The sequence below is a fragment of the Saimiri boliviensis genome, chromosome 10 (genome assembly GCF_048565385.1).
Source record: "Saimiri boliviensis isolate mSaiBol1 chromosome 10, mSaiBol1.pri, whole genome shotgun sequence".
Lineage (NCBI taxonomy): Eukaryota > Metazoa > Chordata > Mammalia > Primates > Cebidae > Saimiri > Saimiri boliviensis.
Window position 1 is genome coordinate 16,932,539 of NC_133458.1, and position 12,238 is coordinate 16,944,776.

At 48.1% G+C, this 12,238-nt stretch overlaps 1 protein-coding gene across 2 annotated transcripts; it reads right to left on the reverse strand.

The window, feature by feature from the left end:
- Positions 1-267: 267 nt before the first annotated feature.
- On the reverse strand, positions 268-10,146 carry NDUFB2 (NADH:ubiquinone oxidoreductase subunit B2). 2 transcript variants are annotated; one of them, XM_003929763.3, is made up of 4 exons: positions 10,003-10,146; positions 4,514-4,658; positions 3,028-3,131; positions 268-351 (listed from the first exon to the last, which is right to left on the reverse strand). In XM_003929763.3, exons 1-3 carry the CDS (start codon positions 10,098-10,100, stop codon positions 3,057-3,059), a joined length of 318 nt encoding a protein of 105 aa, XP_003929812.1. In that variant the 5' UTR covers positions 10,101-10,146; the 3' UTR covers positions 268-351; positions 3,028-3,056. The 2 variants fall into 2 exon arrangements, with proteins under 2 accessions (XP_003929812.1, XP_010338690.1); XM_010340388.2 differs by lacking the exons at positions 268-351; positions 3,028-3,131 and adding an exon at positions 9,623-9,761 and having other exon boundaries at positions 4,568-4,658.
- Between the last annotated feature and the right edge of the window lie 2,092 nt (positions 10,147-12,238).

Below are 12,238 nucleotides of genomic sequence, written 5' to 3' on the forward strand. Positions count from 1 at the left end.
GAACCCGGGAGGCGGAGGTTGCGGTGAGCCGAGATCGCGCCATTGCACTCCAGCCTGGGTAACAAGAGTGAAACTCTGTCTCAAAAAAAAAAAAAATACAAAAATTAACCAGGTATAGTGGCAGGCACCTGTAGTCTCAACTACTTGAGAGACTGAGACAGGAGAATTGCTTGAACCCAGGAGGTGGAGGTTGCAATGAGCTGAGATTGTACTCCAGCGTGGGTGACAGAGTAAGACTCAGAAAAGAAAATAACTCCGTTAACTCCATTCTCATTCTTGACCAAGCCACTTTAATTTATAACTTTAATGTACAATATGAAGTCAATAATCCTTGAAATCTTCACCTGGATCCTGCAGGAAAACAAAAGTAGAAAGCTTTAAGTACTTTTATATTCACTAATTGATATCCATAATTATTCAAGTATTTCTTGAGCACTGATCATGTGATAGCCTTCCAGAGGAGAGAAGCATCACTGTTCCTCTCAAGGGTTTACAGTCCAGTCGTTAAAACAAATTTGCGGGCCGGGCCCAGTGGCTCATGCCTGTAATCCCAGCACTTTGGGAGGCCGAGGCGGGTGGATCACGAGGTCAAGAGATCGAAACCATCCTGGTCAACATGGTGAAAGCCCGTCTCTACTAAAAACACAAAAAATTAGCTGGGCATGGTGGCGCGTGCCTGTAATCCCGGCTACTCAGGAGGCTGAGGCAGGAGAATTGCCTGAACCCAGGAGGCGGAGGTTGCGGTGAGCCGAGATCGCGCCGTTGCACTCCAGCCTGGGTAACAAGAGCGAAACTCTGTCTCAAAAAAAAAAAAAAACAAATTTGCAGCTGGACCCGTGGTGGCTCAGGCCTGTAATCCCAGCACTTTGGGAAGCCAAGACGGGCAGATCATAAGGTCATGAGTTTAGGCCGGGCGCGGTGGCTCAAGCCTGTAATCCCAGCACTTTGGGAGGCCAAGGCGGGTGGGTCACGAGGTCAAGAGATCGTCCTGGTCAACATGGTGAAACCCTGTCTCTACTAAAAATACAAAAAATTAGCTGGGCGTGGTGGCGCGTGCCTGTAATCCCAGCTACTCAGGAGGCTGAGGCAGGAGAATTGCCTGAACCCAGGAGGCGGAGGTTGCGGTGAGCCGATATGGCGCCATTGCACTCCAGCCTGGGTAACAAGAGCGAAACTCTGTCTCAAAAAAAAAAAAAAATGTCATGAGTTTGAGACCATCCTGGCCAACACAGTGAAACCGTCTCTACTAAAAATACAAAAAATTAGCCAGGCATGGTAGCCAGCACCTGTAATCCCAGCTACCCAGGAGGCTGAGGCAGGAGAATCGCTTGAACCTAGGAGGCGGTGGTTGCAGTGAGCCGAGATCCAGCCATTGCACTCCAGCCTGGACTACAGTGCAAGACTCCAACTCAAAAAAAAAAAAAGAAAAAGAAAAAGATTTGTTTGCCAGGTGCAGTGTCTCACATCTGTAATCTCAACACTTTGGGAAGCCAAGGCACGTGGATCGCTTGAGTCCAGGGATCAGCCTGGGCAACATGGTGAAACCTCATCTCTACAAAATATAAAAAATTAGCCAGGCCTGGTCATCCCAACTGCTGGCAAGGCTGAGGTGAGAGAATCACTTGAGCCCAGGAGGTTGAAGTTACAGTGAACCACTCCTGCCTGGGCTACTGAATGGGACCCTGTCTCAAAATAGAATAAAATAATTAAATTAAATTAAAAGCATGTTAAATAAGGACATTTTAACCCCTAGGGATTTGAGGGGAAAGGGAACCTTCTTACTACCTCCCTTTTTAAAGAAGCAAAACTCTTCACTTCCTGACCTGGAAAATGAAAAAGCCGTAACCCTTTACTGTTTAAAGAGTTAATTTTCATACAGTTCTATATAGTAATGTTCCCACACGCTGGATATATTTAAATGCTGAGAGCAGGACCCTATTTATTGCAGCTACATACTGTAAGCTCCATCTGTCCTGTTAACCACTCTATGCCTGTGCTTGGCACAGAACTGGTCTTAATACATCTTTGATCAGTGAATTGATAAATTAAACCCTAAAACTGTAACCTAACTTAGGAAAAAATCCATTTTTTAAATATACAATGGGTCAGATTCGATAGCACATGCCTGTAATCCCAGAACTTTGAGAGGCCAAGGCGGGAGAATCATTTGAGCCCAGGAATTTGAGACCAGCCTGGGCAACATAGTGACACCCTGTCTCTACAAAATAAAAAATGTTTAAAAAAAAAAAATACAATGAAAAGAAGAAGACACCAAAGCCAATGTGAAAACTTAAAGACAGAATCAGATACATGGCCGGGCACAGTGGCTCACACCTGTAATCCCAGCACTTTGGGAGGCTGAGGCAGGCAGATCACTTGAGGTCAGGAGTTCGAGACCAGCCTGGCCAACATGGCGGAACTCTGTCTCTAATAAAAATACAAATATGGCCGGGCGCGGTGGCTCAAGTCTGTAATCCCAGTACTTTGGGAGGCCGAGGCGGGTAGATCACAAGGTCGAGAGTTCGAGACCATCCTGGTCGACATGGTGAAACCCCGTCTCCACTAAAAATACAAAAAATCAGCTGGGCATGGTGGCATGTGCCTGTAATCCCAGTTACTCAGGAGGCTGAGGCAGGAGAATTGCCTGAACCCAGGAGGCGGAGGTTGCGGTGAGCCGAGATCGCACCATTGCACTCCAGCCTGGGTAACAAGAGCGAAACTCTGTCTCAAAAAAAAAAAAAAAATACAAATATTAGCCAGACGTGGTGGCATGTGCCTGTAATCGCAGCTATTCAGAAGGCTGAGGCAGAAGAATCACTTGAACCTGGAAGGCAGAGGTTGCCCTGAGCCAAGACTGTGCCACTGTACCCAGGCCTGGGCGACAGAGTGAGACTCCATCTCGACATGGTTAACTCAGCTTCATGCTATTAGAATATGCAGTTTCTTCAAGTCCATCATAGGCACAAAGTAAAAATTAAGGTTTATGAAAAAAGGGAAATATGACTTAAAGGAGTCTGGGGAACCCACTTGTCAAGAGTGAGTCTCAGTCTACACCTTCAGTCTTCGTCGTCAGGAGGGATACCCAACTCTTCATCTGTCCACTGGGAAGGATCAGGATACGGAAAGTGACCCTGGGGACAACCATTTAAAAGAAAGGAAAGTCAAGAATTTACATTCCATGCAACTATTAAATTTTTAAATAAATCTTGGAAAGAAGAAAACACAATATGGCTAACTGCCATCTACAGAGCGCCTCCCACAGGAACACATCCTGGCAAAGCCTGGCAAAACATGTTTCAAACTCTCCTAACATTACTGCTACGGGATCGAGACGCCTCAGGTGGACTTCCTCATCTTCAGTCCTGACCTAAGGGCTTCTCTGGCTGCATCAGCATCATCTCAGGCCTAACAGCTGTGTATACTACGCGCACTCTGAACAGCTGACCTACAGTGAGGTAGAGGCATCTCAAATAGCAAAGGTGCTGCCGGTTTACAGACACTAAGCGGCTCCTTGCTGAAGGACAGTGGCACGGAGAAGTTCCAAGAGAAATGGGGTATGAGGCAACCCAATGCTTCGAACACCTGCATATTGCTTAAGATTTTCCTCCTATCCTGGAAACAGACCCAAATTTACTAAAATTCAAAGTATTCTAGACCAACAAGCACAGATTTCGATGTCTTAAAGGTGTAATTTTCTAGAGGACAGTCTGCAAATGTGATAAAACCTCAGTTGACACTAAGGATATGTTAGAAAATCACTAATTTCCCTTCTAAAGACAAATTAACTCACACCCATCCCACCCAAACCTGGCTGCCCTGGGCCTCTGGACAGACTTGAAAACATTTGTCATTTAAAGGAATTTCAGTGTGAAACTTAACCCACCAATGAACAGCTAGTTCAGAAGGTAAAAGAATTCGTTTCTAGAAAATAAATAAATAAATAAGGGGAAAAAAAAGATTTTGTTTCTGGCTAGGCATGGTAACTCATGCCTGTAAATCCCAGCATTTTGGGAGGCTGAGGTAGGCAGATCACTTGAGGTCTGGAGTTCGAGACCAACACGGCCAACATGATGAAACCCCATCTCTACTAATAATAAAATTAGCCGTGTGTGGTTGTGCACACCTGTGGTCCCAGCTACTGAAGGGGCTGAGGCACCATAGTCACTTGAACCCAAGAGGCAGAGGTTATAGCACGCCGAGATGGCACCACTGCACTCCAGCCTGGTGACAGAGTGAAACTGTGTCTCAAAAAAAAAAAAAAAAAATTTAGTTTCTAGCCTCCCTTTCTAAGATGGCAACCTAACAGAAACCATAAGAAACGGACCACCTAAATATACATCCTTGTATAAAAAAAGGTCAGAAGATAACATGTTTCATTAAATAACATGATTCTTGTACAGACATCTGGATAACATGGTGGCAAAGGGATATGTCCAGACAGAACAATGGTCTACAACAGAAAAATAAACCAGCTAAGCTATTACTACATCCTCTTCCCGCTACCCACACTTACCAGCACGGCTTCTGAGTCATGCCAAAAGCGCCACAGAATCCAGAACCACATGGTTGCACTTAAGGTCTCACCCCAGATCACCAGGGATCTGGGCGGCTCAGGGAACTCTCTGTATCGGGGCTCAGTGTGCATACCACCACCAGCACTGCAAGACAGAATGAAATGGCAGGCAGCATGCTACATTCTCAAAGTGTTACGTCATCCAAAACTTTGAGTTACATCCTAAAACCAAAGCTAACATTTCTCATCTTCTCCACTGAAATTCAGACAGAACAGAGGTTCACAATCCCTTGAAATACTCATTTTTCACTAAGCTTGCTTCATGTGTAGCAGCAAATACTGACGCGAACTGACAAGAGGCTAATTTCGGTTTTCAATTAGTGAATATTCATAATTTTGCACTAGAAATTCAAATGTGTTGATTATAGGGTGCTAGTCACAAAGGTTTTAACGGATTGTGAACTTGTTAGGAGGTCACTAACTTACTCAGAAGAATACTTATTTTGTTCTGTTCAGCTATCTATTTCAGAGGCAAATTACGTCCTCTGCCTACTATAATCTTGTTAAATGCAACCATATGGAAAACAGGACTCTCCTATTAAACACACTAATGGCTCTGAACAAAGAACTTTAAAACAGTAAGTTTGAATATGTTTTTCTTTCATGTAGACACTTGACAAGTTGTAGCACACAGCCTATAAGAGCTACAGTCGGGCCAGGCGCAGTGGCTCAAGCCTGTAATCCCAGCACTTTGGGAGGCCGAGGCGGGTGGATCACCAGGTCAAGAGATCAAGACCATCCTGGTCAACAGGGGGAAACCCCGTCTCTACTAAAAATACAAAAAATTAGCTGGGCATGGTGGCGCATGCCTGTAATCCCAGCTACTCAGGAGGCTGAGGCAGGAGAATTGCCTGAACCCAGGAGGCAGAGGTTGCAGTGAGCCGAGATGGCGCCATTGCACTCCAGCCTGGGTAACAAGAGCAAAACTCCATCTCAAAAAAAAAAAAGAGCTACAGTCAATATACTCAGTTGGGAGTATAATTATCACACATTGCATCTAACTTAACTTATTTGCACCTACTGGGGCAATGCCTAAAACCTATTCAGCAGCTATACATATACTAATACACAGAAGTGGATAAAAATATTTTAAGAAAATTCCTATGTATGTTTACGAATTTCATCTAGGTAACAATCGGCTTATAAAACATATTCTCTGTTGTGCAGCACAGAAATTAGTACCTGTATGAAAAGTGCATTAAAATTTCTTATCTTCATAATGTGCAGATTCAAGAACAGTACTATGGCAATGATTCTTGATACATGCTAGCTAGGATTGTTTGTTTTGTTTGAGAGTCTCACTCTGTCACCCAGGCTGGAGTGCAATGGTGCAATCTTGGCTCACTGCAACCTCCGCCTCCCAGGTTCATGCACCACCATGCCCAGCTAATTTTTGCATTTTTTTAGTAGAGACGGGGCTTCACCATGTTGGCAAGACTGGTCTCAAACTCCCAACCTCAGGTGATCCACCGACCTCGGCCTCCCAAAGTGCTGGGATTACAGGCATGAGCCACCATGCCCGGCCAATAAGAGCCTTCTTTGACAGCTTTTTGATACAATCTAAGTATAAGTGCCCAGAAGTAAAATTCATTAAAACAACATCTGAGTAATGCTGATGCCAGCATTATAGTTCAAACCCATCTTAGCAGCTCCCCACACTTCGTTTATTGCCAAAGTGACATGTTTTAATTATGACCTGAAGTAGGGACTGCAAGGTAGAAATCCTTTGGAACCAGGATATGAAACAGCAAAGGAACAGATGACGATTGCCATGATTAAGGACTGCAAAGACCTAATTCGCAATGTTATGTTCCAAACTAGGTTGTGAACTGCACTGTGGCAGACCAGATGCCCTGAACAAGTCTCCAAATTAAACAACTCTGATACCAGATGAGATTTTTAAGATTTTTACAAACATCACTGACCAGGCACAAAAGGAAGGAATCCACCAAGGGCAAAATCCAAGTGAAAACACGGCCTGGAAACTAAGCAATCACTAATGCTGCATTCATTCACCGGCAGTCCCTGACCCTCCACCGGGATAGCCACAGGAGGTGTGGGGACAAGAGACGAAGCCTGGGGCCCACCCAAGGTGGGAGGTCTAATTAAGAGATCTCTGATTACAGCTGCAGCCCCAGGGTAAAAGGGAGAAGAAATAAACCTGCCACGGAAAAGGGAACAAGTATTTGTTATCAGAACCCAGTCCTCAGGTAGGTTTGCACCCAAATCCACACTACCTGCGTTGGACTTGTGTGGACCAAAAACCCCAAGCCAAGAACTTAAAGTGAGCTTGAATTGGTGGTGCCCTCAAGAGACTAAGAGAAGGAAGATCTCAAAGAAGTTCTGGGGAAAACAAGCTCAAGATCAAAAAATGTAAGCAAACAAGACACTATGAGCAAGTCCTGTAAGAAAGAAAGAGAATGGGGAATAAACATCTGAGGAAATAATGGCTGTTCCAACTTAAAATGCTTGAGAGTCAAGTTTAAAAACAAAAATGCACCGTAACTCTGTTAAAATTACATTTTTATTTTTATTTTTTTGAGACAGAATCTCACTCTGTAGCCCAGGCTGGAGTGCAGTGGCAAGATCTCGGCTCACTATAACCTTGGCCTCCTGGGCTCAAACGATTCTTGTGCCTCGGCCTCCCCAGTAGCTGGGATTATAGGTGCACACCACCACGCCCAGCTAATTTTCTTTTTTTCTTTTTTTTTTTTTTTTTTGACGGAGTTTCGCTCTTGTTACCCAGGCTGGAGTGCAATGGCGCCATCTCGGCTCACCACAACCTCCGCCTCCTGGGTTCAAGCAATTCTCCTGCCTCAGCCTCCTGAGTAGCTGGCATTACAGGCACGTGCCACCATGCCCAGCTAATTTTTTGTATTTTTTAGTAGAGATGGTGTTTCACCATGTTGACTAGGATGGTCTCGATCTCTTGACCTCGTGATCCACCCGCCTCGACCTCCCAAAGTGCTGGGATTACAGGCTTGAGCCACCGTGCCTGGCTAATTTTCATATTTTCAGTAGAAACAGGGTTTCACTGTATTGGCCAGGCTGGTCTCGAACTCCTGACCTCAGGTGACCCGCCTGCCTCAGCCTCCAAAAGTGCTAGGATGACAGGTGTGAGCCACTGCACCTGGCCAAAGTTACATTTTTAAAACATAAATTGCTGGGCACGGTGGCTCACGCCTGTCATCCCAACACTTTGGGAGGCCAAGGTGGGCGGATCATGAGGTCAAGAGATAGAGACCATCCTGGCCCTGGTAAAACCCCATCTCTACTAAAAATACAAAAATTAGCTGGGCGTGGTGGCACACACCTGTGGTCCCAGCTACGCGGGAGGCTGAGGCAGAAGAATTGCTTGAACCCAGGAGGTGGAGGTTGCAGTGAGCCGAGACTGCACCACTGCACTCCAGCCTGGGCAAGAGAGCAAGACTCCATCTCAAAAAAAAAAAAAGAAAAAGAAAACATAAATCAGACCACATTACTTTCCTGCTTTAAAACTCCAATGGCTCCCCATGATTCTTAGAATAAAATCCAGAGTCCTCCAAAGTCCTCTCTAATCCAGCCTTGTCCCTGTGACCTGGACTCTCCCACTCTTCCCTTGGCTCCACTCCAGCCTGGCCTCCTGCCAACCCTGCCCTTTTATGTCCACCAGCCTCTTCCCTTGAGGTCTCTACACGTCTGACTTCTCATCCTCAGGTCCAGGTTCAAATTACACTCCCAGGCATTCCCCCACCATCCCCAAATACAATATCCTTTCTATTCCCACCCACGCACTCACCATATTAATCCTCGGCTATATTCTCTTCACAACTCTTAATAGTACCTTAAAAAGGTCTTTCCTTTCTACTTGTGTCTCTTCTCCCCAGAATGTACGCTTCATTCTCTCTCTTGTATTCTGCTATATCCTCAGCACCTTGAAAGGAGCAGGCATAGAGAAAATGCTCCATAAACACTTATGCACTTAATTATCACACACTCTGAAATAAGTGTGTTATGAACACGCCAATACCTCAGGGAAGAGCAGCATTCCCCCATCTCAGCCAGGATCAAGGGCTATCACTCGTGGCTCCCTCACTGTCTTTGCCCAAGTCACACAGGGCTTTGCCTTCTGCTCAACCCACACCTGCCCCAGCTCCAAATTCTTAGTCCACGTGGGACTTCAGGCAAGTCACTCCTTTCATTTCCTGAGCCTCAGTTCCTTAATAACAGTTAAATACTACTTGTATGGTCCTTAGCAGGCACCAGCAACCGTTTTAAACACCTTAGAGAGGCCAGGTGCAGTGGCTCACTCCTGTTCTCCCAACACTTGGGGAGGCCGAGGCTGGAGGATCACTTCAGCCCAGAAATGAGAGGCTGCAGTGAGCTAGGGATCGCACCACTGCACTCCAGCCGGAGCAACAGAGTTAGACTCCATCTCTTAAAACACACACACAAACACCACGCCTTCGAGAACAGTAACTCATTTAGTTCCTTGCAAATGGACGCTAAACGGGTGAGGAAACTGAGGCATGAAGAGAATAAGAAACTTTTCCAAGGACCCACAGCTGGAGTGTGGCAGAGGGGGGAACTGAACCCAGCCACACTGGGGCCAGAATCCCGCTTGAAATCACGACCCCATACTGCCTCTTGGTAAACTGTCGCTGATGATCTAAGGGACCTGGAACATCATCTGGAATCATCCACTACTCTTTTGCAGTCCAGCTCTTACCGAATCTGCACACCGCTAACGGCTTCGGCAGCTGCTCCCTGCCTTGGCGCCTCGGCGCCCGGCGCCCTCCGCCCTCCGATCTGCGTCTCCTGCCACCTCGCCGGCGGCTCTGCCTGTCACTCTCCTAAACCCCGCCGCTGCCCAAGAGTTGGCTTCCGGCTGTCTTCCCCTCCCACCCTCCGGCGTTCTCTGTGGGCGATCGCCTCCACTCCCTGCAGCCGAAGTGATTTTTCAGCATTAAAAAGTGGCCACGTGACGTCTCTAATTAAAGCCTGCCGAACTGACTCTACCCTAAATTTCGCAGCCAGGCACCGGGACCCTGGACCCTCCCTCGGCCTCACCGCCGCCGCTCCACTCCTCGCTCCAGTCGCGTCCACACCCGGCCGCAAGCTGCTTTCTCCGCCTGGATCGCCCGCACCGGCGCCGACCCACTCAAACGGCTCTGAATTCACGCGTGAGACTCCCGACGGCAGGCGGTCCCTACGACCAAGACGGCCCCGCACACGGTGTCCCAACTGCCCAACGAAGTCTCTTCCTCGCTCCCTCCGCCCCGCGGGGTCCCTCTCCTCTAGCCACAGCGTCGGGGGACGGGCGGACTACAGGTCCCAGCATGCCTCGGGGCGCGGCCTCTCCAGGCGCCCCAGTAAAGGTGAAGGCGTCCCGGAGACCCGCGCCGTCTGCTACAGGCCGGTGAGGCCCCCATCCCCAGCCTGACACTCACTGACGGACGCCACCGTCTCCAGCAGCCCGTGCGCGGCCACTTCTGAAAAGGCGGCCACCAACAGCAGCGAAAGACGCCAGCCGAGTTAGAGCCGACATGCCCGCCTGCGACCGCCCAGTCGTCCCCGGCCACACCGCCCTGCATACGTCACTTCCCCCGCGTCCCGCCCCGCGCCTCCCGTGACGTCGCGGAGTTGCCCGTCTCCCGGACTGGGGGAGCCGGCAGGCGCGCCCGACCTAAATTAGCCGTGGGTCCCTTCGCTGCAGGAAACCTCTTTCCCGAGAGCAAAGCCCACGCGTAGCTTATGGTTGCTGAGCTGCCCCGTGGCCTCTGAAACAGCTGTTTCAGATCCTGAAGGACTCTCCCCCTGTTCTCCAGCCCCTCCTAAAACTGAGGTGTATAATGTATTTATTTTAGGGTGTTTTTTTTTTGGTTTTTGTTTTTTGAGACAAGGTCTTGCTCTGTCGCCCAGGCTGGAGTGCAATGGCACGATTTCGGCTCATTGCAACCTCTGCCTCCCAGGCTTAAGCGATTCTCCTACCTCAGCTTCTCGAGTAGCTGAAACTACAGGCGTGCGCCACTGCGCCCAGCTAATTTTTGTATTTTTAGTAGAATCGAGAGTTTCACCATGTTGGCCAGGCTGGTCTCGAACTCATGAACTTAGCTGATCTGCCCGTCTCGGCCTCCCAAAGTGCTGGGATTACAGGCGTGAGCCACCATGCCCGGCATAAATGGTGTATAAATTAGGGGAGAGCATCCGCTATTTTCTGCCTGAAAGTTGACTTTCCAGTTGACATGCAATAGTGTGGCTCTAACACTGAAGCATATGTATTTGTTTTCCAGATACTCGCTAAGAACTCCAAGGACAAATACCCCTTACTGCGTTTTGCAGGCTGCCTCGTGGCCCTCTTTTGTTTATCAGATGAACACCCTATTTGAACGGACATATTTCAGATGAGGGAAGGGATGCCAAGCCCTAGCACTGAGCACTCAGCTTCTAAATGCAAATCAGATTCCCATTTAAATTTTAAGAAACTGTGAGGACAGACTCTAGGTGACCTAACATACAGCATCTAAGCCCAAATCAAAAAGCTACTCTAGGCTGGGCGCGGTGGCTCAAGCCTGTAATCCCAGCACTTTGGGAGGCCGAGGCGGGTGGATCACGAGGTCGAGAGATCGAGACCATCCTGGTCAACATGGTGAAACCCCGTCTCTACTAAAAATACAAAAAATTAGCTGGGCATGGTGGCGCGTGCCTGTAATCCCAGCTACTCAGGAGGCTGAGGCAGGAGAATTGCTTGAACCCAGGAGGTGGAGGTTGCGGTGAGCCGAGATCGCGCCATTGCACTCCAGCCTGGGTAACAAGAGTGAAACTCCGTCTCAAAAAAAAAAAAAAAAAAAAAAAAAGCTACTCTAGAGCTGGAAGTAGAAAACAGAGGTGAGGAAAAAAAAAAAAAAAAGTTCACAAAATTTTGTGTTGACTTAATTCCCTACTCTGAAAACCTCGATTTCCCCCACCCTATAAGTTTGTTTCGTTTCATTTTGTTTTGTTGAGACAGAGTCTCACTCACTCTCTTACCCAGGCTGGAGTGTAGTGGTGTGATCTGGGCTCGCTGTGATCTCCATCTCCCATGTTCAAGCGATTCTCCTGCCTCAGCCTCCTGAGTAGCTGGGATGACAGGCATGCACCACCACGCCCGGTTAATTTTTGTATTTTTAGTAGAGACAGGGTTTCGCCATGTTGGCCAGGCTGGTCTCAAACTCCTGACATCAAGTGATCTGCCTGCCTCTGCCTCCCAAAGTGCTGGAATGACAGGTGTGAGCCACGGTGCTGGCCCATGTGTCCCTTTTCTATTGCTGCTCCTAGGAACTGAGGCCCCGGGCCCAACACCCCCCAAGCTCACCTGGCATCAGATCCACCCCAGTGAAGCCTGGAGAGCCTGCAGCCTTAGGAAACGCCCTGAGCTGGACGAGCCAGCCTAGCTGCACCCAGATTTCTGATCCACAGAAATTGAGAGATGATAAATGCTACTGTTTTAGGCCACTCTGTTTTGGGATGGTCGTACCCAGCAACAGACAATACAGGCCACAAATGGCTTGATTCGATCCACTGGCTTTAAGGAAAGGCCCAGCTGTGTTGGCATAGGTTCAGGAGCGTGCCATCTTTTTGTCCCTCTCCTGCCTCCACACTGTACCTGAATGTGTGCTGGCACAAGTGGCTGTGTGACCAGCTGGG

Bases quoted from the DNA above. Each gene is read 5' to 3' on its own strand.
- NDUFB2 (XM_003929763.3), bottom strand. From the start codon at position 10,100: ATGTCGGCTCTAACTCGGCTGGCGTCTTTCGCTGCTGTTGGTGGCCGC. The intron at 4,659-10,002 runs GTGAGTGTCAGG...TCTGTCTTGCAG, and splicing joins GGAGACGGTGGCGTCCGTCA to TGCTGGTGGTGGTATGCACA. The intron at 3,132-4,513 runs GTAAGTGTGGGT...GGTTGTCCCCAG, and splicing joins ATGACTCAGAAGCCGTGCTG to GGTCACTTTCCGTATCCTGA.